We start from the raw sequence: 24,343 nt of genomic DNA, 5'->3' as shown, positions 1-24,343 counted from the left end.
ATAGAAGAGCATCACAACTAAATTCTATAAATAATAGAGGTAATTTGAGTTCAAGTTTCAATATTATATTTCGAGTTTGAGTTGAACTTGATAATTTTTAGCTCGTGAGTTTGAGTCGAGTTGAACTTACTTTTAAAGTTTTCAAGTTTGAGTCGAGCTTAACAATACTCGAGTTCGATTTGGCTCGTTTAACAAATGACGTTGTTTGGTTTAATTTAAAAAAAAAAACAAAATTGGCTGTTTTTTCCGATTTTCAGCCGGTCCACTTCGAACGGTTCAGCGGTTCAGACTAGTTCACTAGTAGCGGTTCAATCGATGTAAATTGAACCGAACTAGACAACGTTCCTGATTGAACCGGCCGGTCCGATCTGATTTTCAAAACACTGGTTCGTAGCAGTGTAGCATTTTCATAGGTAGCCATGTAAGCCCTGTAGACCCCACGTTTCTAAACATGACAATATCATCCGCGTGTTAAAACATTATTGGATAGCCTACTTAATGCTTCACCTTATTCTAGGAATTGTGGACACAAAACTAACTTCAACGAGTAAATGTTAGGAATCTTGACACAAAACAAAACCATCATCGAGGAAAAGTTTTACTAAAAGAAAAGACAACTAAAAATTAGGCAAAAATAATCAAAGATCCTTATCCTTTTTAAAATAATCAATGTAGCCCTCATATTATTTTTTCTCTCAACATGACCCTCCAACTTAAAAATATAGCCATTTGATCAACGTTTTTCATCATTAACCGTTACAGTGCTGATGTGACAGTTTACTATATCGACGTAGTAATCCATGATGATTGATAAAATGACGGATGACATAAATTTATAACTCAAACATAGCAGATGGACTGACACATCAGCACTGTGGACTGTCATGTCAGCACCGTGTATTGACATGACTGCGTCGTAACGGTCAACGAAAGAAAAACATTAATCAAAAAACACATTGAGAGAAAAAATAAAACAAAAGCCACATTAATTTTTTTCCCAAAAGTACATGAACATCTGATGTCTTTTTACCTAAAAAAATGTTTAAATTGCGGAATGTTGGATTTTTTTCATATAATTGTAATTTATTAATCGATTAATTTGAGTTGGCTATTATAATGAATTTATTATAAGAGATATTCTTCTAATTTAGTTTTTCATTCATAATATAAATATTATGAATCTATCGAGTAGTTTTAGTGATTTAAAAGAATGTTGTTATCTTTAGAGGTTTTAGGTTAATTAGTTGTGTCTGTTGTTATTGATGATTAAAAAATGATTATAAACAGATATCATATTGTAATAATCCTAAACTATTAAAAATAATATAAATATTAAAATTTATACTTTTATTTAATAAATTTAATATCTTATTTACGAAATGAATTAATAATTTATTATAACAATATACTTTTTATGATATTTTTTGAAACTTTTTTATGGTTGTTGGGGGGAAAATAATTTGAATATTAGAGAGATCAATTTTTTAAATTTAAAAAAGGATTCAATTCCAAATACTAGAATATTAGAGGAACTTAGAAAAGAATATAACCACATAAGTCCACACAAGGATGGAACGCGGGGCGGGTAGAAGTATCGCCATTGAAATTGGAAAGGAAAATTATGATGAATTTCTAAGCTCTTTCCTTGTTGTTTCCTCCACAGTATCCTATGGGCCATCTCCTTTTTAGAACTCTTACCCTAATTCCTTCCAAATTCTAATTTTCCCCATTTGAATCTTCTCTTCTCCCACTTCAACAAAAAAGATTTCATAGGGTTTTCCGAAAATCTTCGGGAAAAAATCCTTCTTTTTTTTGTTTTAAGTTTTTAGCTGCGTTTTTAGCATGGGTGTTCTCTTACTGAATTCACTGCCAATCGGATTCCGATTCCGACCAACGGACGAGGAGTTAATAGATTTTTACTTACGGTCCAAGATAAACGGGGAGAAAAACGACGAGATTGAAGTCATTCGTGAAATCGATGTCTGCAAATACGAGCCATGGGATTTGCCTCACTTATCCGCTATAAAGACTCGAGACCCAGAGTGGCTTTTCTTTTGCCCGATTGATCGGAAGTACCCAACCGGAAATAGGCTCAACAGGGCGACCGAGGCCGGCTACTGGAAAGCAACGGGTAAGGATCGGAAGATCAAGTCCGGGGCCAGCTTGATCGGCATGAAGAAAACTCTGGTGTTCTATAATGGCAGGGCTCCTAGAGGAAAACGAACCAATTGGGTTATGCACGAGTACCGTACTACCCTCGATGAGCTTGACAGCACCAAGCCTGGACAGGTTACTTCTTTCTTCCTACATCTGCTTTAGCTTTTATTTCGATGGAAAATATGATCGGTTTTATAGTATTGATCGGCGAAATTAGTTGCATGGTACTAAATTGCTGTTGCGGTATCGCTGTTGTGGATGTTGCATACGTTAAGATGCGACTGTTACACTTCTTGCTGATGCAATTTAATGCTATGATTAATTCACATAATGAATTGGTGGTTCAGTTGTGCTAATATGTTGTTGTTCTTGATTGAATTGTATTGTTCTTTAGATTATTGTGTTTTGTTTTTCTCATATTGTTGTCTTTGGTTCTCCTGCAGAATGCGTTTGTGATTTGCCGTCTATTCCATAAACAAGACGAGACCATTGAAGATATCAATGGTGATAAAGTTGATCCTGCTGTGTTGTCTCCGACTGAAGATATGTTATCGGTGTTAGAATTGCCTCAAGATTCTCCCTCTGTAGAAGGCGAAGTCAAGAAAGTGTTCGAAACCGGTGAAATTCATCCTTCAGGCCTGCCCGGTGAAGTGATTTCTAGAGCTGTTGAACCTAAACTCGAGTGCGACTGGGATGGCTATAAAGCTTACGAACTGGATCAAGTGGCGGATATAACCCCTGAAGAGGTGAGAAAGGGGAGAAACCTTGAATTTCGATTTATATTTTTCTATAATATCGGCGGGACTGACATTGTTCAATTTTTCAGGTCGATCTACTTGAAGAAGCTTTGAATCATTTTTACGATCCCATGGGGGAGCCTCTGTTTTCTCCATTACACGATCAGATTGAAGCGAAGCAGGCGCCTTGGATGTTTGATCATGTTGGGAAAGGTTTCAGTGGGGTGGAGTCGCAGCATGACACAAGTGAGAGTGATGCATATATTTCCAACTTCTTGGATTCCATCATGAATAATTTGGACGACTGCTACAGTGATGACACCGTTGGCCGGAAGAATTCGGAATATGAGACCCCCAAGGCCATGACCTTGGATAAGGATGGCGGATCATGCAGTGAATCAGGTGGTGAAGTGGCAGAAGTGCTGGTGAGTAGAAGCTAACTAGTTACATATTGTTTATCATATCATGTACTCTTGCTTGTAGTGCAGCAGGATTGATTCAAATGCTATATCTTCTCGTACACTGATGAATTATGGTAATTCATAACAAGAATTTTCCTTTGGAGCAGCTAGGGACAGACACCATCAACAGGGGAGCTCCTAGTGCAATTCCAATTTGCATGCCAGATGTCAACTTTTCCAGCGCAGTTCCGTTTTATAACGTGCTAAATAGTAATGGAGAATTCAGCAACCATACAGATACATCTTGTAACGGTGATAGTGCTGTCACCGGAATCAGGATTAGGTCTCGTCCTCCTCGAAGTCTACTGGACACTGGGAACTCCATGATACTGGGTAATGCTGCAAGAAGAATACGTCTGCAGTGTAGCCTTCAGGTCGGCTCACTTCACTGTGACGGTGCAATAAACAACTGGAGTTTTGGAGAGAAAGAAGATGATTCAAAATCAGCTGTTACAAAGGTGAGAAGTTTGTGACTGATGCTTGTATAAAAACCAGTGTGATATCCAGATATGCATCGGACCTTAATGAAGTTGTCTTTGCAGGAGGTAGAAGTAGCAGAAAAGGGTATCGTTGGCTGTGATGCTGATCGTGGCATCATGGAAGAACCCCAGGAAATTCCTCCTAATTCGAGTAACACTAATTCCTTGTTGTCCAAGTCAATTGTTTCAGTTCATGAAGAGACTTCATCTCGGTGGTCGAAGTTTTCAGCTCGTCGTCACTCACGAAAGCCATTCACCATTGTTTTCCGGGTGGCCATCCTGTTAATCTTGTTTATAGGTTTGATTAGCACATCAAAGATCTTGTAATTCGTTGCGTACATAGTTCATTCATTTCATTTTGAGTCTCACTTTTAGTTAGGAACTGCGGCAGTGATTTCGAGTACTAAAATTTATGTATATATCTATTTAGTTAATATACAAGCTTGGTTTTAAATGGCACGAGGTGCAGCCAGGCATTGAAGATGACACCCGCCTAGGATGAGGCGAGTCGAGATACAAGAGGCGCGTGCCTCTGAGTTTTAGACGCCGGGCGTAGCGCCTTTGCGTCTTTCGGATTTTTTTTAAATATATTAATAGGAAGTAGAATAGATTAAAGAAGAAAGAATTAGATAAATAAAGAATTGCAATAGTAAGGAAGAAGACTAGAAAACTTTCTTTTTCACATTTTTCTCATTTCTTAACTTTAATATTTGACCTATTAACAAACTAACCCTATAGTCCAAATTTATAGTTCAACTCTAATATTTATTTATTTATAACAGACCATTATAACTTTTTCCACCAATTGTCGGCTTTTAACCTAAAATGTATGTTTTTTAAAAATTTAGTTATTAAATAATACATAATTAATTTTAATTTTTTTTAAAATAAAATATTAAAAAAAATATTAATTACTTAATAAATTTTATTAAATATAAAAATTAATTTTTTTTATAATAATTACAAATTTTAAATTGATAATAAAATAAATTTGTATCATTTAAAAAATGAAATAATAGTTTTAAATATTAAAAACATTAAGTATAAATCAATACATTGTAGACAAGTAATTTAGGTAATCGGGGTAATGAGTATAAATATATTCATACAATTAATTTATATACATTTTAGCACAGATATGTTTATAATATTATTTTAAGTATAAAATATGTTTCATAACTAATTCATAGGGTTTTTTTAGTATAAAAGTGTGTCTCGCCTACTAAAGGCGCATGCACCAGCTCCTTGCACCTTACGCATAGGTTCCAGGGACCTTTCACGCCTAAGTGCGTCTTTTAAAACCAAGTATACAAGAGCACCGTTTTTTTAAACGAAAAAAAATGAGTTTAGAACATATGAATAATCAAATGATCATTTTGTAATTTTTAATAATCAATAGTCTTAACAAAACATCTTATTTTATAACATTTAATAGTGACGAGACTCAATAATCTCTCTATTTTGTTGTCATGTTAAATACAGGTTGCCATTATCGTTACATGACTCAATTTGCAAACTAGTGTGTAACATATGGAATTATTATTTCTCGATTATACATACATAGATAGATAACATATTAGACGTAGGATACAATTTACAAAACCTGATCAATTTTCACACCACGGCACAGTGGGAAATGCAGTTAACCTACCTACATGCCTGTTTTCAACCACATCAAGAACCAAATCCAAGTCATCTCCATGTTCCCGTGACAAGAACCATCAACATAGTAATAATGAAAATGACGATAACAAGAACCGACAGGGAGCTCGAGTGATGACGACGCTGCGTGGCAGCCGCGTTTGATTGCACTGATGGACTCGTTTTGCTGCTACCTTGTTCACCATCTTGCTTCACCCTCTGTCTCAGCTTTGTAGAAGATTCTTCAGCATATCCTCTACCCCATCGAGATTGAATGGTTGGTTCTCTTCCTCTAATTCATCATCAGAGCTACAAATCTGTCCTGTAGCAGCTTCTGCTTCTGTGACCTGCATTGCAAGCATTTAATGGTTTCCTTCAATGAACCATCATTACAGTCGACCTTAGCCAAAAAATGAAAAGAAAGGCATGGTAAATTCACTTCAATATGTCAAGTCTCAAAAGTAGATTTTCATGGTTACACTACCTCACTTAGAGCACACTGAACTTCTTCACCAGGGCTGGCACTTCTACTTTTGCTATCATCAACACAGCCTGCAGAAACTTTCGTCGACCCACAAGAGAGTTTCTTTCGCAGGCGTATTCTTCTTGGAGCGGTACCCTGATTTACAGCGCTATCTAAATTTGTTCGTTGCTGAGGTCCACGGGACCTAATCCTGATTCCGTTCCCAAGGTTTTCAAAATTTTGACTGTTGCTGAGGCTGGAAGGTTCTAATCTTAATTCCAGTTGTTCCACCAAGATCACCAGCATCATTGCTATAACTCTTCAGACTGGCTAATTGTTGCAAATAATTAATATTACCCATAGCAGCATCAGTGGAATAAGTTGCTTGGCCAACTGAATAATTCCGAGATCACCAATGTCTCCCCTTCTACTTTGGTCATGAAGTTCTGTTTGAGCACAGCTGGGTTGGAAGGAAGTTTGCATTTGCAGCATTTTAGCGTCTTCATCACTGTATATGCCATTTTCTTTGAGATAAGAGGTTTTGATACATGCACCTGGCCCTATCACACGAGGCCGGATCAAACTTCTTAAAGACAAGCTTCAAATCGCAGTTCAAGCATTCATCCGGAAGGGTCTAATAGCAGCAGATTTGCAACAACCTTTTGAAGGGGATCCAGTTGTTATCCGATCGACATGTCTTCTGGAGATACCCGTCTGTCTCTTATCTTTCCAACGGTTTCTTGAATCGCATCAATCCGATATCGGTAACTCAAGATATTGTCATTTTACTGAAGACGGTGCATGCAGGAAATCCTATACGGGATTAATACGTTATTTTGTAATATACGAATTTTCAATATTTTGATTATTTGTAATAATTTAATATAGGATGATTAATTATCTTTTAGGATCAGATTTATTATTTTTAGGAATTAAGGTTGGGTTAAAACAATATTTTAGTTATTATTATTTTATTAGGAATTAGAGTTAAAACATGTTTAGTTTATTAATATTTTATTCTTTAGTTATTTAGGACCTTTAGAATTCAGCCCCTATATAAAGGAGGTTTCATTCAACTTTGTAAATCAGATTTCTTTGATCAATAATACAACGAGAGTTTGTTTTTGCAAGTGCTGATTGCCTTGTGCCTTCGAAGCTTCTTCTCCTGGAGTTCTTTCAAGTTCTTGTGAGGGAGATTAATCTTTACACTCCAATTTGCCTTTTCATCACGACTAAGGGGTTGGTTAGAGCCATTTATCGTGTTTGCCTTTTCATTGCGACTAGGAGGGCTCGATAGGACACTTATCCATCTATTATCCACAAATCCATTCGCACCATCAATCATCTTTACCGTTCACCTTCATAAGGGATCTTCTGATTTCTTTATTATCTTATTTCATCTTCCGTTATTTATCTTTTGTTTATTTTATTCTAATCTTATTGCCTTGATTCCAGCACATAAAAGAAACCCTAAAGAATCCTAGCTGCTGCCGCCACCTTTCCCTATTCATCCCCTTTGTTCTTCATCGAGTCTAGAGCTTTCTAGGTTTGATTCTTCAACAAGAGCAACGTTCATCAATCCACCACCGCTTCCCTATCAATTGGTATCAGATTTGGGCCGATTCTTGGAGAGAAACAAGCAATCTTGCTTGTTCTTGCACACAACCGTCAAGGTACCCCCCAACGGAGCTAGTTCACAAACGATTCAGCGTTTTAGGTTCTTTTAATTTAATTTTAATTTAGATTTAAATTCTTCTTGTTAGTTTGCTATTTTTTTTTTCAAAAAAACAAAAAAAAAACAAAAAAAGCCAAAAAAAAAAACAAAAAAAGCCAAAATTTCAAAAAATTGTAAACGAAGGTATTTAGGGCTGATTTTATCCATATATTATATTCATTCTAAGAGTAATCCCCAGTCAAAATTTCACCCAAATCATTCAAGTTTCATCGGCAGATTCGGTTTAGAATCTTGTCGAATTTCTTGAAAATTGTACAGGAGGAATTTCGTGGTGAAAATTTTCAGATTGAAACTTCATATATTGGAGATCATTCACACAAAATATCAGAATTTTTGGAGATCAAGAACAACTTCGAAGAAAGTGATCAAGAAAAACAGATTATTTGAGGACTCACCGTTCAACATAGTCTACTGGATACTACTGAAGGTATTTGGTTCTGAAATTTTACAGGTGGTTTCTTGACACGAAAGACACATTCAAGAAATTTTCAGAATTTTTGGACACCGGTAACCCCCTCAAAAACGTTGCTCAAGTTGATCCAACGTTTTCCTAGGTTTTCTGGTTTGGTTCCTTTTTCTTTGACTCTTAGTGCTTTAGTTCTTTTGTTTTTCCTTGTTATTGTTCTTTTGCATTATCTAACACATTATCTTCTTGTGTTAGTAGGACTAAAGAGTTTGCATACTTCTTCCTTCTTTGCATTCTCGTTCTCTTGGAGTCTAACCTTTGTTTGGCCTCTTAGAGCTTTTAGGTTTTTCTTATCGCCTTTGCTAGTAATCAAACTCCGATACGAACTGTGAAAGACTACTTGGTAAAGTGAGTTTTAAAGAGTACAAGATCGGCTTACTTGCCTTTCGTTGTGTTACTTTCTTGGAGTGACTTGTGAGGTTTCTTGCTTTGTTGAATTTATTTTATTTTATTTTTATTCTACTTTAAAATCTTCTTTTGAGTGTTATAATTGCAGGATGGGCGACAATAACAATGAGACACTTACGGCTATCTTAGCCGCACTTGAAAGACTCACAACTCAATTTGATCAACTTAACAATTCCTTGAGAGAACGGCAAGAACTACAACTGGATCAACCAAACCAGAATCCAAGGCCAAACAATGCTGAACTTTTGGCCCCCAGGCGAGAACAACCACGTTTTCAAACACCCAAACTCTTTGCAAAACCAAAGTTCACGATCCCTTTTAAAGGAGACTACGACCCAGACACATCGATTGGAAGGAAAAGTTGATCTCTTGTTCGCATACCATGACTGCCCCCAAGCTGAACAAGTTCCCCTCATCACCTTGGAATTCGAAGGATATGCTCACACTTGGTGGATGCAAACAAGGAAAAAGATTAACAACTACCAAATTCAACCAATCACGTCTTGGACCGAACTCAAACATGCCATGAGGAACCGATTTCTACCGACACATTATACATGAGAAGTTAAACAACAACTACACCGACTTCGACAAGGTAGAAGTTCAGTTGAAGATTACTACAAGGAGATGCAGTCCTTACTCAATAGTGCTAACATAACTGAAGAAGAAGAGGACACCATGTCAAGATTCGTCGTTGGCTTAAACTCAAACATCACTGATCTTCTTGATCTCCATGGGTACGAAAACCTCGAAGATACACTAAAGAAAGCAATGACAATTGAAGCACAAATAAAAAGGAGATTCCGATTCAGAGAACATTACCAAGGTACTTCATTCTCTTACCAAGGTAATCCTTCAAATCCTTCCTCATCTTCTACTCCATCTTCTCAAAAAAAGTCGAGAGATGACAAACTCGACAAAGAAAAACAACGACCAGCGAAGAATGAGACACTTCCAGCCCCTAAAGATGACACCCAAGCAAGAGACATCAAGTGTTTTAAATGCTTAGGAAGAGGCCATATCAGCCGCAATTGTCCAAACACGAGGACCTTAACCATACTAGGTGATGGATCTTACAATTCTGACTCTGATGACGACATTGCCGACATTCCAGCACATGCCGAAGCCAAAGAAGACAGTGATGACTATGGAAGCGATGAGTACAATGGCACAATCTTGGTGATCCGTCATACATTGAACATCCAAGCATCCGACGAGTCTGACATACAACGTTCCAACATCTTCCACACACGCTGCCTAATCAAGGAACAACCATTCTCCATCATCATTGATAATGGTAGTTGTGTCAACGTCATTAGCTCCAATGTTGTTGAATCACTCAAACTTCCTTGCCAACGACATCTGAAACCTTATTGCTTACAATGGCTTAATGAGAGTGCCGAGATGAAGGTGGTTAAACAATGTCTCATTAATATCAAGATGGGAAAGTATTGTGACGACGTATGGTGTGATGTAATTCCAATGCAAGCATCCCACATTCTCTTAGGACGACCTTGGCAATACGACAATGACGTCACATATTATGGTCGAAAGAACATTTACACAATTCCAATAAAAGGTAAACCATTCCGACTTAACCCCCTACCCCCCAAATAGATTCTCATAGATCAACAACGAATTCTCAAGGAAACAGGGAATTTGAAACAAAAGGCAAAAGAGGTCACCGATAAAAGCCAAACAAATGACCCCACGGGTGGTGAGTGAATCTCAATGTGAAAATAAAAGAGTGTCTCAAAACATTTATGCGAGTGCAAAAGACATGAGAGATACCCTTTTTCAAAATAGACCGTGCATTCTAGTCCGTTTCAAGGACTCCATTTTATCAACTATCACTAACATCAGATTTGCCTAGTGTGTTTTTCTTCTCTATTACAGGAGTTTCAAGATGCCTTAAGTAACCCACCGGATGGTTTACCACCTACAAGAGGAATCGAACATCAAATCAAATTCATCCCTGGATCAACCATACCAAACCGCCCCGCTTACCGATGCAATCCTGAGGAAACGAAGGAATTGGAACGACAAATAGATTCATTATTACAAAAAGGACACATCCGTGAGAGTCTTAGTCCTTGTGCAGTTCCGTCATTCTAGTTCCAAAGAAAGATGGCACATTCCGAATGTGTAGATTGTCGACCTATCAATCGGATAACAATCAAGTATAGGCATCCTATTCCACGCCTAGATGATATGTTGGATGAACTACATGGTGCAAGTATCTTCACCAAAATTGACTTGAAGAGTGGTTACCATCAAATTCGAATGAAAGAAGGTGACGAATGATAAACAGCATTCAAGACAAAGTTCGGCTTGTATGAATGGCTTGTTATGCCCTTTGGACTCACAAACGCTCCAAGCACCTTCATGAGATTAATGAATCACGTTCTTAAGGAGTTTATAGGTAAATTTGTTGTCGTTTACTTTTATGACATTCTTATATACTCATCTTCTTTTGATTCTCATGTCATTCACGTTCGAATGGTTCTCGAAGTTCTTCGACGAGAACATTTATATGCTAACATGGATAAGTGTGTTTTGCAGTGATAAGCTTATGTTTTTAGGCTTTATAGTTAGTGTACAGGGTATTCATGTAGATAAAGAGAAGGTCAAGGCAATTCAAGAATGGCCCACGCCTACTTCCATCACCAAGGTAAGATCTTTTCATGGTTTGGCAAGTTTCTACCTTCGCTTTGTCAAAGATTTCTCAACCATTGCTGCACCATTAACCGAGATCATCAAAAAGTCAGTTGAATTCAAATGGGGACCACTACAACAAAAAGCTTTTGAACTTCTTAAAGATAAGTTATGTTCTGCCCCTATTCTTCGTCTTCCCAATTTTTCTAACACCTTTGAGCTAGAATGTGATGCTTCAGGAATAGGCATTGGTGCCGTCCTCATGCAAGAAAGACAACCTATCGCTTACTTTAGTGAGAAGTTAAAAGGTGCACAATTGAACTACTCTACCTACGACAAGGAACTTCTTGCACTCGTCCGAGCACTCGAAGTGTGGCAACACTATCTTCTCCATAAAGAGTTTGTCATTCACACGGACCATGAATCACTCAAATGGTTAAATGGACAAGGTAAGTTAAACAAACGACATGCTCGATGGGTTGAGTTCATTGAATCTTTTCCTTACATCATCAAATACAAACAAGGGAAAGATAACATCGTAGCTGATGCATTATCCCGACGATACACACTTATCACTCGAATGCATGCTACTGTTCTGGGTTTTGCACATATCAAAGAACTTTATCCTAACGATCCAGATTTTTCTGAGATTTATAAACAATGTGTAAAAGGTGCTTTTAACAAGTTTTATCTTGTAGATGGCTTTCTTTTTCGCATGAACAGGTTGTGTATACCACAAAGCTCTTTGCGAGAATTCTTGGTTCACGAGTCACATGCCGGAGGACTTATGGGACACTTCGGTATTCACAAAACACTTGATATGGTCATGGAACACTTCTTTTGGCCGCACATGCGTAAAACAGTGGAAAAGATTTGTGCATCATGCATCACGTGCAAACAAGCAAAGTCAAAGGTAAATCCTAATGGTTTGTATACGCCTTTACCAATTTCTTCTTCTCCTTGGATCGATTTATCGATGGATTTTATACTTGGCTTACCCCGCACTAAGAAAGGACGAGATAGTATTTTGTGGTTGTGGACAGATTCTCAAAGATGGCACACTTCATTCCTTGCCATAAAACGGACGATGCCACACATATTGCTAATTTATTCTTTCGAGAAATAGTCCGCCTTCATGGCATTCCTCGCACCATTGTGTCCGATCGTGACACTAAGTTCATAAGCCACTTTTGGAAGGTATTATGGGGTAAGATTGGCACAAAACTTCTCTATTCCACTTCTTGTCATCCTCAAACCGATGGATAAACCGAAGTAATAAATCGGATTCTAGGATCTTTGCTAAGAACTGTGGTAGGTAAGAATACCCGTAATTGGGAAGAATGTTTACCTTTTGTTGAGTTTGCTTATAATCGATCCATTCACTCCACAACAGGTTATTCTCCATTCGAAATAGTTTATGGTTTTAACCCACTAACTACTTTGGATCTTATTCCCTTACCTTTAGATCAGGTTGTCAGTTTAGATGGTGAAAAGAAGGCTGCCCTTGTTAAAGACATTCACGCCAAAGCCAAACTCAAGATGGAGAAAACCTACGAGGCAATCGCAAACCTAGTTAACAAGGGCCGACGACATGTCACCTTTGAACCAGGAGATTGGGTATGGGTTCACATGAGAAAAGAAAGGTTCCCGACACAAAGGAAATCCAAGCTAGACCCACTAGGCGATGGCCCATTCCAAGTTCTTGAACGAATCAATGACAACGCCTACCGCATTGATCTTCCCGGTGAGTATAACGTGAGTGCATCCTTTAATGTTTTCTGACTTATCACCTTTTGATATTTCAGATTCGAGGATGAATCCTTTTAAGGAAGGGGGAGATGATACATGCACCACATGCCCTAAAGCTAAGGATGATGAATTTACTATACCACTTGGCCCTATCACACGAGGCCGGACCAAACTTCTTAAAGACAAGCTTCAAATCGCAGTTCAAGCATTCATCCGGAAGGGTCTAATAGCAGCATATTTGCAACAACCTTTTGAAGGGGATCCAGTTGTTATCCGGTCGACATGTCTTCTGGAGATACAACCGTCTATCTCTTATCTTTCCAACGGTTCTTGAATCGCATCAATCCGATATCGGGAACTCAAGATATTGTCATTTTACTGAAGACGGTGCATGCAGGAAATCCTATACGGGATTAATACGTTATTTTGTAATATTACGAATTTTCAATATTTATATTGATTATTTGTAATATAATTTAATATAGGATGATTAATTATCTTTTAGGATCAGATTTATTATTTTATTAGGAATTAAGGTTGGGTTAAAACAATATTTTTAGTTATTATTATTTTATTAGGAATTAGAGTTAAAACATGTTTAGTTTATTAATATTTTATTCTTTAGTTATTTAGGACCTTTAGAATTCAGCCCCTATATAAAGGAGGTTTCATTCAACTTTGTAAATCAGATTTCTTTGATCAATAATACAACGAGAGTTTGTTTTTGCAAGTACTGATTGCCTTGTGCCTTCGAAGCTTCTTCTCCTGGAGTTCTTTCAAGTTCTTGTGAGGGAGATTAATCTTCACACTCCAATTTGCCTTTTCATCACGACTAAGAGGGTTGGTTAGAGCCATTTATCGTGTTTTCCTTTTCATTGCGACTAGGAGGGCTCGATAGGACACTTATCCATCTATTATCCACAAATCCATTCGCACCATCAATCATCTTTACCGTTCACCTTCATAAGGGAGATCTTCTGATTTCTTTATTATCTTATTTCATCTTCCGTTTATTTATCTTTTGTTTATTTTATTCTAATCTTATTGCCTTGATTCCAGCACATAAAAGAAACCCTAAAGAATCCTAGCTGCTGCCGCCACCTTTCCCTATTCATCCCCTTTGTTCTTCATCGAGTCTAGAGCTTTCTAGGTTTGATTCTTCAACAAGAGCAACGTTCATCAATCCGCCACCGCTTCCCTATCAGGTTTCGGGTGAGATGAATAAACCATCAGACAAGGGCATCCCAGTTCCAGGAAACGAGCTCTCCTGACCATTCAATTCAGTACAGAGGTCATCATGGTTATTGAGGACTGCATCCAACAATGAGAAAGATAAATCTTGTTCACATCCTGGAACTGATATCCGTTTTGATCGTGACCGAAATCATTTGCATATGGAGAATCCATGCAGAGTGGGGGATCATTAAAAATATACGAGTTCATTGGCGAGAAGACTTTGTTGTCGATTTCACCGAAAGTAGGCTCGCACATATTCGAATTGTCTCCCTGAAGTGGAAATTTCTGTGTTTAAAAACAAAAGACAATGATCTCTTATCAATAATCACAAATTCACAATATAGTCCACAATACAATGATGAATGCAACAACGCCAAAATATAAAGATAAATCAATTTGAGGCTCACTTTTATTAGAAACTGCGGCAGTGATTTTGAGTAATAAAATTTATTTACGTATCTATTTAGTTAATATACAAGAGCACATATATAACTGCTTCTATCTCCGATTTGTGCATATTGACCCATTAAAGCTTGTTTTGCATTAAAATCAACTGCTTTTATCTCTTGATATAGACCTATTAAAACCATTGATTTATTTCAAGAGAACGAAAGGCATTGCTATTTTGCATATGAATGCTGTCAAAATTTTCTTCAATCGTTGATAATTACCAGAACTAGTCGAAATTCATTGACCGAAAGCAATAGCGGAAGATAAGAAAAACATGGAGTTCAACCAAGTGGTGAGCTCCATGATAGCGCTAAGAATGTCCCCGTCCTGTGTCTTGAGAGCCTTGACGGCCTTGCTTCTCGACACCCCGGCCTGTGTCATGACCAACTCAATGCCCCTATGCTCAACCCCAGTCTCATCAATTTCTTCCTCTTCCTCTTCCTCATCGGCGGGTGCACCAGCAGTTGAAGCAGAGGTGTCGGGTTTTGCCATCACAGATGACATGTCAGGCATCTTGAATTTCTGAGCAGCTCGTGTCTGTATCTGCGAGCCCAAATCGTCTATCTTAGCCTCACCAAAGATAACGTAAGTCTCCGAGTTAGGACTCTTGAAAACATCGGGTTTCGAGATGAAAAACAGGATCTAAATCCAAGAGAAACTAGGTTAATTCTTCACCATTCATCAGGTAGTTCAACAAGATTGAAAAGAGAACTAGAGAATTCATACATTTTTTGCTCTCTTTATAGTTACCCTGCTTACACCAGTAACAGGCTTCATTCCCAAATTTAACATCGCTTTCCTATTCTTCTCACTCCTGCTTTGCTTGGAACTTCCATCGGCACCTGCTAACAATGATTCGATAGCCAAAGATATCTATGTTACTCGGACTTGGGTGGAAGTGTCGAATACGATTATGTGTGCATATATGTTATACACGGATACGTTCAATCTTTTTCCATGTTTTTTCATGTAATTTCGACAGTTCTTAGATATATTCCCATAAACCATAAACAGATATGGATTGAATACGATACAACTCCAGAAAACAAAGAAATGCTCCCATCAATGTAACTAGGAAATCAAATCTATACGAAATAGTACATTGCAACCAATTGTTGGTCGAGACGAACATGACTTTATATTAGGAGCAAACTTTATAAAATTTTAGAAGGAGAATTTATAAAACTTTGGGGAAACATATTATTAATAGAAAATATAAAGAAAAATCTGAGTTTGAAATTTTCATGGGTTCAATAGTATGTCCGCTCGCTCAGTCCATCCCTGATTTGTAGATTAGGAGAGACTAAACAAGATGCATCAACCAGAAGTTTTTCTTCTAATTCAAAGGATTCTGAGCAACAAACTTTCAGAAAACCCAACAATGGATTTCAAATCTAGAGGACACTGTAAATACCCATCCGCCCAAAGTCTATCCCTACCTCCCTCTCTATCATTTCCACCATACTAAATCCTCTTAAAATCTATCAAATTCTCTCAAACCATATCAAAAACCAAACTCCCTTATAGCTAAAATCAGGTCAAATTTTATTTAGAAGGTAATATATTATACTATATTCTAATAAATTAATATTTTAGTATTTTATTAAATTATTTTATATTTTATTTTGCAGTTATAAAATGAAAGACGTTCTGCTTCGTTTGGATGAAAATCATGTCTCGAGGCATTTTGATGATACAATAACATTTTTAAATTCTATTTTAATTTTAATTATTAGTAATAAATTTTTTATTTTTTTATTAATAGTTTATATATTAATTTCTGTAATATTTATTAAATTAGGAGAGACCGTATATTAGATCCTTCTATCCACAATCTTAAGTTAGAGATATCAACATGTGTCTGGCTGTATTTAGTCGAAGCTAGATTTAGTTACGTAGTTAGATATGAAAGCCACTGTAACGTAGAATCCAATCTGATTTATGCATTAGTCGAGCGGTGGAGACCTGAGACACACACATTTCATCTTCCGTGCGGAGAGTGCACGATTACACTGGAGGATGTTTCCATGCACTTGGGCCTTTCGGTAGATGGAGACGTGCTTTTAGGGGTGGCACATGGTAACTGGAATTCATTGTGCCAGGAATATCTAGGAGGTGTCCTGCCAAATTTTAACGGTGGTCGGATTCCGTTAAATTAGTTGGATGTAAATTTCAAGCATTTGAGTGACGACGCCTAAGAGGAGCAGGTAAAAATGTATGCACGGGCATGCATACTACATCTGATAGGAGGGCTCCTAATGCCAAAAAAAATCGCGCAACCAAGTTTACTGTATGTGATTGTGGCATCTCGCCAATTTTTATCTGGCTGGAACACTGAGTTGGGGCTCGGTAGATTTAGAATTCCCGTATAGGGAAATGTGTCGAGCTACAGACTATAGGAAAAATGTTATCGACGGATGTCTCATTATGTTGCAGTATTTGGCGTGGTATCACATGCCCTTTTTATGTCAGGTTGTGAATAACTCGTTCGTATTCCCACTATTATTGAGGTAATTACAATAATGATTTCGTATATTAATCATTTTATCTAGTAAATAATAAAAATTATTTCCTTGAATAGGTGGTCTACTGCAAGGAAAGATCATTGGGATATACCTGATGAATTAGAATCAATTAGGCTACTAATTGATCAGAAGGCTGACACAGAGGTATGTATTTAAATGTTTGAAAATCTATTTTTGTATTATCGTTATATAATTAGATTATTATTTTGATAAGAATTATATATATTTGTTTTAGTTTGAATGGGCTCCTTATTGTACTGATGATATGAGGATTTACATCCCACACGACTTAAGGGGCCCATTAGATGTTTGGATGACGGTGATCCCTCTAATCTATTATGCGATTATCGTATGGCACCCCACTGATCGCGTGTTCCGGCAATTTGGTTTTGTATAATCAATTCCGGAAGTACCTTAAAATCTCTACGAGTTACATAACACTGATCGACACGGTAAAAAAGATGTGGACTGGCTGCTGAAGAATTATGTAGCACCCATATCCCATATACTTTTCCGTACATGAGATACAGAGGTTACATCACTTTTAAAACAGTTTGTCTTTTGAAAACCCTTAAAAGTTTGTTTCAAAATTTAAATTAAAACATTTTAGCACAATGATAAAACAATCATCGAAATATACTACCAAAATGTCTACTTTATATACATTACAAATCATTTTTCCTTTAAAATTTGATTACATGCCAACAATTGTTCAAAATAAACATGATTGTCATACCGTTACTAATGAGAGTCAACCTTAACATATGATATCTACTGCTACTACTGCACTCCTTATTTAATTTGTCTCCACTTTTAGCTACGTGTGAAAATAACACACGTTAAGTATTTACTTAGTGAGACATAATACTATAAAGATAGCACAATTTATACATAAGTATTTTATGACTATTGAATGATGAATTAAATTTCATACTCCATAAGGACTGTAGACATCTGTTTTTGTCCGGGTCAAAAAAATATTATTAATTAATATTAATATTATTATTATTATTATTAATTTAATATTATTACAAATTTTGCTTGTAGGCCTATCAGTCAAATACCAAAGCCCAATACCAGTGACCCAATTACAAGGCCAAAAATAAAAATCCTGGAGCCCAAATTTACAAGACCCAGATCAGCAACCCATCACCAGATTCGACCCGGAAGAGGACCCGATCCAAACCCGACCTGAATGAGACCCGAACCGATCCAAGAGATGACCCATTCAACTAGGGTTTTAACCCTAAATGGTTTCCAACACCGCCAAACACCTCAGCACCGCCGAACACCTTAGCACTGCCGAACGCTTCTTCACCGCCGAGCCTTCATGCCTCCAAGCCTCCGATCGTCATTGCCTACGTCAACTTCAATCAAATCATCAAAAATCAGCACCAAATCATCCACTAAAATAAAATAATGAAACAAATACCGAAAAATCTGAATTTGATTTCACTCCACCTAATCGTCCACTAAAAAATCAACCATAAAATAAGAGAGGAAGCATTCGAACAAGGGGGCTCCAATTCTAAAAAAATGTAAGAGAGGCCTTCGATTCAAACTAAAAACAGATTGTAGGGAATTTTCTCCCCATTGTTTCTCAAGAAATCAATACAAGAAAAATATCATATTTCTAAGGTATTTTTTTATGTTTTCTAGCATATTCGAACAAAAAAAAAATTAGAGAATAAGAGAATCAAAGATTTGTTTACCTGAGAGATGTGTAGGTGGTCGGTTTTGGGAAGGTTTGGCCCTCGGTTGAGGATAGAAGCTCGAAAGGGGTGTTGCCTTTAGTATCTGAGTCGTTTAAGTTTTGGGGTAGAGAAAAAATCGAAGCTTTTCATTTTATCTAGGGACAGTGGAGCCTCCTCGGTGGTGGCTAGTAGCGTTTGGAGTGGTAAATGGCCACCAACACGTGGTGGCCAGTGTTGTTTGTGAGAGCTTCACTTTCTCTGCCGCAAGTAGAAAGCAAGGAGAGAATGAGATTCGATGGGGGGAGGGGGTTTAGTTTAATTTTTAGGTTATATATTAGGTTTAGGGTTAATTACTTATTAACCCCCTTTAATTTTGCCACTTATTTCTATTCTAGTCACCGGTTTTAGGATCAAATAGCCATGTAGGCCCTTGGTCCTTTGTAGTCTCAAGATTCGGGCATTAGAATGAAGTTTACATTATTTCGTTTTTAGCCTCTATCTTTCCACATTCATATCTTAGTCACCAGTTTACTTATTATACCATTTTTGTTTATATTTGACTTTGGTCACCATATGTGTAATTATTTTATTTTAGTCACTCCCTTGTGTTGGGTTTAATTAGTATTTGCTCATTTATGTTTATGGTTATTTTATTTTAGTCCTGTATATAAGTTTTGGGTTATTTTCATATCTAGTGCCTATAATATTTATTATTTTGGTGTTAGCTCTACTTTTTTATATATTTGTGATTTAGCCCTTTAATTTTATGTTATTGCTATTTTAGTCATTTAATTTTATGTTTTTGCTATTTTAAGTCTTTTGAATTCATGTTTTTGTTATTTTAATTCTTTACGTTCACGTTTTCAATATTTCTTATCATGTTAAAGGATTTTATTTAATTAATTCATTTGAAGCAAATTAATTAATATTCAATAAATGGATCATCTTTTTAACTTGATATTTGATTCAGGATTTCCACCATTACGACAACGTATAAGTGACACAGTGCCAATTTTGGGCGCTATGGGGTACTAACCCTTCCCCACGCGTAAACGACTCTCGAACCCGTTTCAATCGAATTTTTGGTAAACACAGACCAAATTTTGTCTTAAAAAATAAATTTTCTTAAAGTTGTTTTAAAAGACATTTTTAGGTATTCAACCTACCTAACCCAAAGGTCGATGGGGACTCATTTTCAATTTAATTCCAATTAATCCAAAATCACTGAATTTTCCAAATTAAAAGTTGTAATCGTTTTTAAAACAATAAATAATTATTCCACCTAAAAAATGGTTATGACAACTTGGCGACTCCGCTGGGGAATGTTTTTTAGAGTCAGGCTGTAAGTCGCTTATATATTGTCGTTTGGTGCAAATTATGAGTTTGAGTCTTTAGTTAACTTATGATCCTTTTATTGAAGTTTTTAATTGCTTCATTTTATTATTGTCTTACTAACATTTTTATATTTGCTTTCAGCTCAGTTCAAGTTTTTGCTGAGTTGTTTTGTTTTCCTCTTGAGTCAAAGGTTTGAATATTCCTCTTCACACACATCACATGCATTTGCATGACATGAGCTCTAGACCCGAGCTTTGATCCAAATTATTCGGGGTGAATGCTTTAATATCGTAAGAATTTATTCTTCGTATGAGTTTTAGCAAATAATCCACGTGATACATACTTTATACCTTCATAGGGATTTATTCCTCATATGGGTATAAGGTAGTGAATCCCCTCGAATTGAACTCGTTCCATTCGAAACCTGTAATGGGTGAGGATCGAGGGTTTGGCAGCCCAAGGGGGCACTAATATCAAGGACAATTCAAGTACTATTTTTCTCAATAGAGCCAAAACCATGCATATAGTGAACCGTAGAACGGTCACCCTAGGTATAGCTATATCAAACCTCTGTCCGTTATTAGGTACCCAAATTAAGTGTACAAAAAGGAGGAACGTTTATAAACTCTTTTCTTTTTCTTTAAATTCGTAGAATATATTTTTCTTTTCGAATAAAAGTATGCGAACTAGATACCATGTGGTTAGGATTATTTTCTTGCAATTAATTATCTGGGTAGGATTACTATTTAATTAAAGCATGTTCGGGTAGATATCATGACGGGGTAGGTGTTTTATTCATCTTTGAATAACATTTTTATCTGTATCGATTATCTAACATGTACTAATTAATTTTTTTTCTTTTGTTTGTGTACACTAACTTATTTCTTTTGTTTGTGTCATTTTTCATCATTCTTTGCATTACATTGAATCAACATAACATAATGCAAAAGTGTTGATTCACAAGGGGATACTCAAGTGGAAATTTTGCACAAGAAGAGATAAAAAAATTTCAATCAAGTAGTCGCGTACACATACATACGCCGAGGGTAAGAGAAGTCCATAGTACCAGAATGAGACTTGTTCGAAGATTGTGCAACATTTAAGATTGGAAAGCTGATCATTTGATCCAAGAAGTAATCCAACAGTAGATTCTTATATACAATTATCTCATAACTAGCCTTCAAGGAGCGACGTACTGACTTCAGCACCGTGGAGGTATAAACGGAGTTAGTTTACAGAACATTGATGGGCATTAGTTCCAAATACAAAGATCCAATACAAAGTAGTGTGCTTGAAGATCGTGTAGTATTTGAGGCTGAAATGACGATCCACTGATCCAAGGAGTAATCCAGTAATAGATTTTTATCTATGATCATTTCATCGTTAACCATCAAGGAGTAATGCACTTCAACACCGTTAGGGAATTAACATAATTAGGTTACAAAGCATTTGAAGGGCATCATTTTCAAGGATGAAGATCCAAGATGAAGTGGCGATCCATTTCAGACTCAAAATCTAAGCGAAGGCATGTCTGTAAAGTGGACTGTGTTATAATGTGAAAGCTTTTATTTCTGGTGAAAATTATTCTACAATGTCCATCGTGGGGATCAACATTTTTTGCATCTGAATTTGCATTTTTGCATTTTGCATCTGCATTTGTATCTTAACATTCTGCATGATGCATTGCATTTCAGAGGATAATCAATTTTGCATATGCATTTGCATCTTTGCATCTTTGCATTCTGCGTGATGCATTGTATTTCATAGGATCATCAATTTTGCATCTGCATTTGCATCTTCGCATTCTGCATGATCATCATAAATAAAACAAAAGTGTTGACTAACCAAGTAATCATCATATTAGAAGAGTGATCATTGAAATGAAAAAGAATTTTCATAACAAGGAAGAACTTAATCCAACGATCTGAGCTTGGTTTGAAGAAACATAAAGGATGAAAGGAGACAGTTTGCATAGGGATTATGTATCACAGATGTCCGTCGAGGTTAATGTTAGTTTCAAGTAGATTGATTTACAAGAGCTGATAGAGATTTGGATAATAGCTACCAAATAAATTTCACAAGAAATATGGTGACATGGTTTATCTCCTCTGCGTAAAGATAGATGAACCGTTGATTAAAGCTCTGGTCCAATGACAGAATTCTGCATACAACTACTTCACTTTGAAAAGACAAGATTTGACACCAATAATAGAAGAGTACTGCTCTATTTAACTTTGAAAGCCTCCAGGTGGATAGAATTTATTCCAGACTTCCGGAAGTCGAATCCTTCAAAAGCAAGCTTGTGAAGATTACAAGTAGAGTTGAAGATTGGATAGAAGAGCACATCCAACAAAAACGTGTGTCTTTCCTTGACATTGTCTCAAGAAGGTTTCTTTGAAAAGTTGAAGAGAGGTATAAATCTTACATCGGCCATCTTAACAGAGACCTTTTGATCCTTAAACAATTGTCGCAAATTAGAGGGAAGTCGATTCAGAGGTTACGCTCAACTACTCACCGTCTGGATTCAGAGTCATTTCTGGAAAGAGGATAAGTTGTTGGGATCATAGATGAGATCATGGAACTAAATAAAAGGATCAAACCACATTCATAGTTTGGTCTTTCTTGTAAAGATGAAAGTTCTTTTGGATAAATGGAACTCTTTCTAAGAATGATTACTTTTGAAAATCGATACCTTTTGCATTTGCATTCTACATAGGATTCATTCAAGCATTTTGCATACATCATTTATAAAAACATGTAATTAATATGTGGAGGATTCAATGAAGTGGTCCTAACCACATGGAAGCAAGAAGGTAAAATCAGTACAGTTGGAGCTTGTTCAGCTGGCTATAAGACTGAGCCTTCCATAATGATATGTGAAAAGAGTCCCCATATCCCGAGGGCTACGATGTTGATCTCGTGTACAGTTACCACATAGGAAGCTCCAGACATTCCTCTAAGAACTGTAAGGCACTGAAACGCAAGATCCAGAACCTGATGGATTCAGGGGCATGGACAATCGAAAAAGGATGGGGGGCATTGCATCTACCATTAGCATTGAGAGTATTGTTTTGTTTGAAACTATTTTTGTTCTGTCTTTTATATTTGTTTAATCTTTTAAACGACTGAACTTATGCTACCTTCCAAGGTTGAATAATTGAGAAAATTTTAATCTTTAGTTCTTCGAATATCGAATGAATTAAGGATTCTTTTAATTCTTCAAGAATTATAGGTTTTTGACATATGGCAAGATCAAACCTTTCTTATCATGTCTAAAAAATCCCTCAATTTCTTTACCTAGAATAATTCATGGAGATACAAAGAGTCATACTGATACCTTTGTGTTAATAAAGTCACACCATCGTCCTTTTTAGACGTAAAACCAACATTTTTTCTACCAATAAAACCTGAAGGCATTGAGTAAAAGATGTTCACTTGAGCATGAACCTTCCTACCATAAGAAACAATGTGGGACATCTCGCGTCAACTTCCTGAAGATGAACCTGAACAATTGAGACATGCTGGGAGCAAGAAGCAGAAAGTAGAATTAATTCGAAATAATTCTATCATGCATTAATTACATTTGTTCATGTGAATAAAAATTATTCCTGAAAATATATTCCCCTATGGATACTTCTTCTGCAAGGACTTCTGTGTATTAGATGATGAACATCTTTGTTTCATTTATCCATATACGTATGTATATATATCCCTTGTTGTCCTCTTTTGAGCCTATAGTATTTTTCTTCTGATTCAACCCTAACCAAGGATCACCCTCCACACTGAGGGGCAAGGTGGAAGAAATCTGCTTAGATGAGTGAAGACATCAATCCAGAGTAGATACCGAAAAGTGAAACAAATACCAAGTTCGGATGTGTGTAGACTACCAGGATCTCAACCGAGCAAGTCCCAAAGATAATTTTCCACTTCCACATATTGACGCTTTGGTTGAAAATACAACTGGTCATGCTCTTTTCTCATTCATGAATGGTTTTTCAGGGTACAATCAAATCAAAATAAACCCTGAAGATAGGGAAAAGATAACATTTATGACAATATGGGGCACCTTTTGTTACAAGGTGATGCCATTTGGACTAAAAAATGCCGGGGCAACATATCAAAGAGCCATGGTTACTTTGTTCCACGACTTGA

The 24,343-nt window shown here is 36.6% G+C and overlaps 2 protein-coding genes across 3 annotated transcripts; one reads left to right on the top strand and one right to left on the bottom strand.

Annotated features, from left to right (window-relative positions):
• The first annotated feature begins 1,741 nt into the window (after positions 1–1,741).
• On the top strand, positions 1,742–24,039 carry LOC120208048 (NAC domain-containing protein 91-like). 2 transcript variants are annotated; one of them, XR_005524265.1, is made up of 7 exons: positions 1,743–2,289; positions 2,601–2,903; positions 2,984–3,319; positions 3,463–3,813; positions 3,898–4,208; positions 9,143–9,148; positions 24,027–24,039. XR_005524265.1 is itself a non-coding variant. In XM_039207418.1 (6 exons), exons 1-5 carry the CDS (start codon positions 1,843–1,845, stop codon positions 4,159–4,161), a joined length of 1,701 nt encoding a protein of 566 aa, XP_039063349.1. In that variant the 5' UTR covers positions 1,742–1,842; the 3' UTR covers positions 4,162–4,183; positions 14,584–14,619. The 2 variants fall into 2 exon arrangements, 1 of the variants encoding a protein (XP_039063349.1); XM_039207418.1 differs by lacking the exons at positions 9,143–9,148; positions 24,027–24,039 and adding an exon at positions 14,584–14,619 and having other exon boundaries at positions 1,742–2,289; positions 3,898–4,183.
• Positions 14,869–16,100, bottom strand: LOC120208050 (nascent polypeptide-associated complex subunit alpha-like protein 2). Its single transcript, XM_039207419.1, has 3 exons — positions 16,077–16,100; positions 15,364–15,510; positions 14,869–15,279 (listed from the first exon to the last, which is right to left on the bottom strand). Exons 1-3 carry the CDS (start codon positions 16,098–16,100, stop codon positions 14,875–14,877), a joined length of 576 nt encoding a protein of 191 aa, XP_039063350.1. The 3' UTR covers positions 14,869–14,874.
• Positions 24,040–24,343: the final 304 nt, after the last annotated feature.

This window comes from Hibiscus syriacus, unplaced genomic scaffold, assembly GCF_006381635.1.
Source record: "Hibiscus syriacus cultivar Baekdansim isolate YM2019G1 unplaced genomic scaffold, ASM638163v2 tig00015905_pilon, whole genome shotgun sequence".
NCBI classification, from domain to species: Eukaryota; Viridiplantae; Streptophyta; class Magnoliopsida; order Malvales; family Malvaceae; genus Hibiscus; species Hibiscus syriacus.
Note: the sequence above shows the minus strand (reverse complement) of the source record. Positions and strands in the feature narration are given on the sequence as shown.

Bases quoted from the DNA above. Each gene is read 5' to 3' on its own strand.
- LOC120208048 (XM_039207418.1), top strand. From the start codon at position 1,843: ATGGGTGTTCTCTTACTGAATTCACTGCCAATCGGATTCCGATTCCGA. The intron at 2,290-2,600 runs GTTACTTCTTTC...GTTCTCCTGCAG, and splicing joins ACAGCACCAAGCCTGGACAG to AATGCGTTTGTGATTTGCCG. The intron at 2,904-2,983 runs GTGAGAAAGGGG...TCAATTTTTCAG, and splicing joins CGGATATAACCCCTGAAGAG to GTCGATCTACTTGAAGAAGC.
- LOC120208050 (XM_039207419.1), bottom strand. From the start codon at position 16,100: ATGGTGGAAATGATAGAGAGGGAG. The intron at 15,511-16,076 runs GTAGGGATAGAC...CGAGTAACATAG, and splicing joins TGGAAATGATAGAGAGGGAG to ATATCTTTGGCTATCGAATC. The intron at 15,280-15,363 runs GTATGAATTCTC...TCTTGGATTTAG, and splicing joins CTATAAAGAGAGCAAAAAAT to ATCCTGTTTTTCATCTCGAA.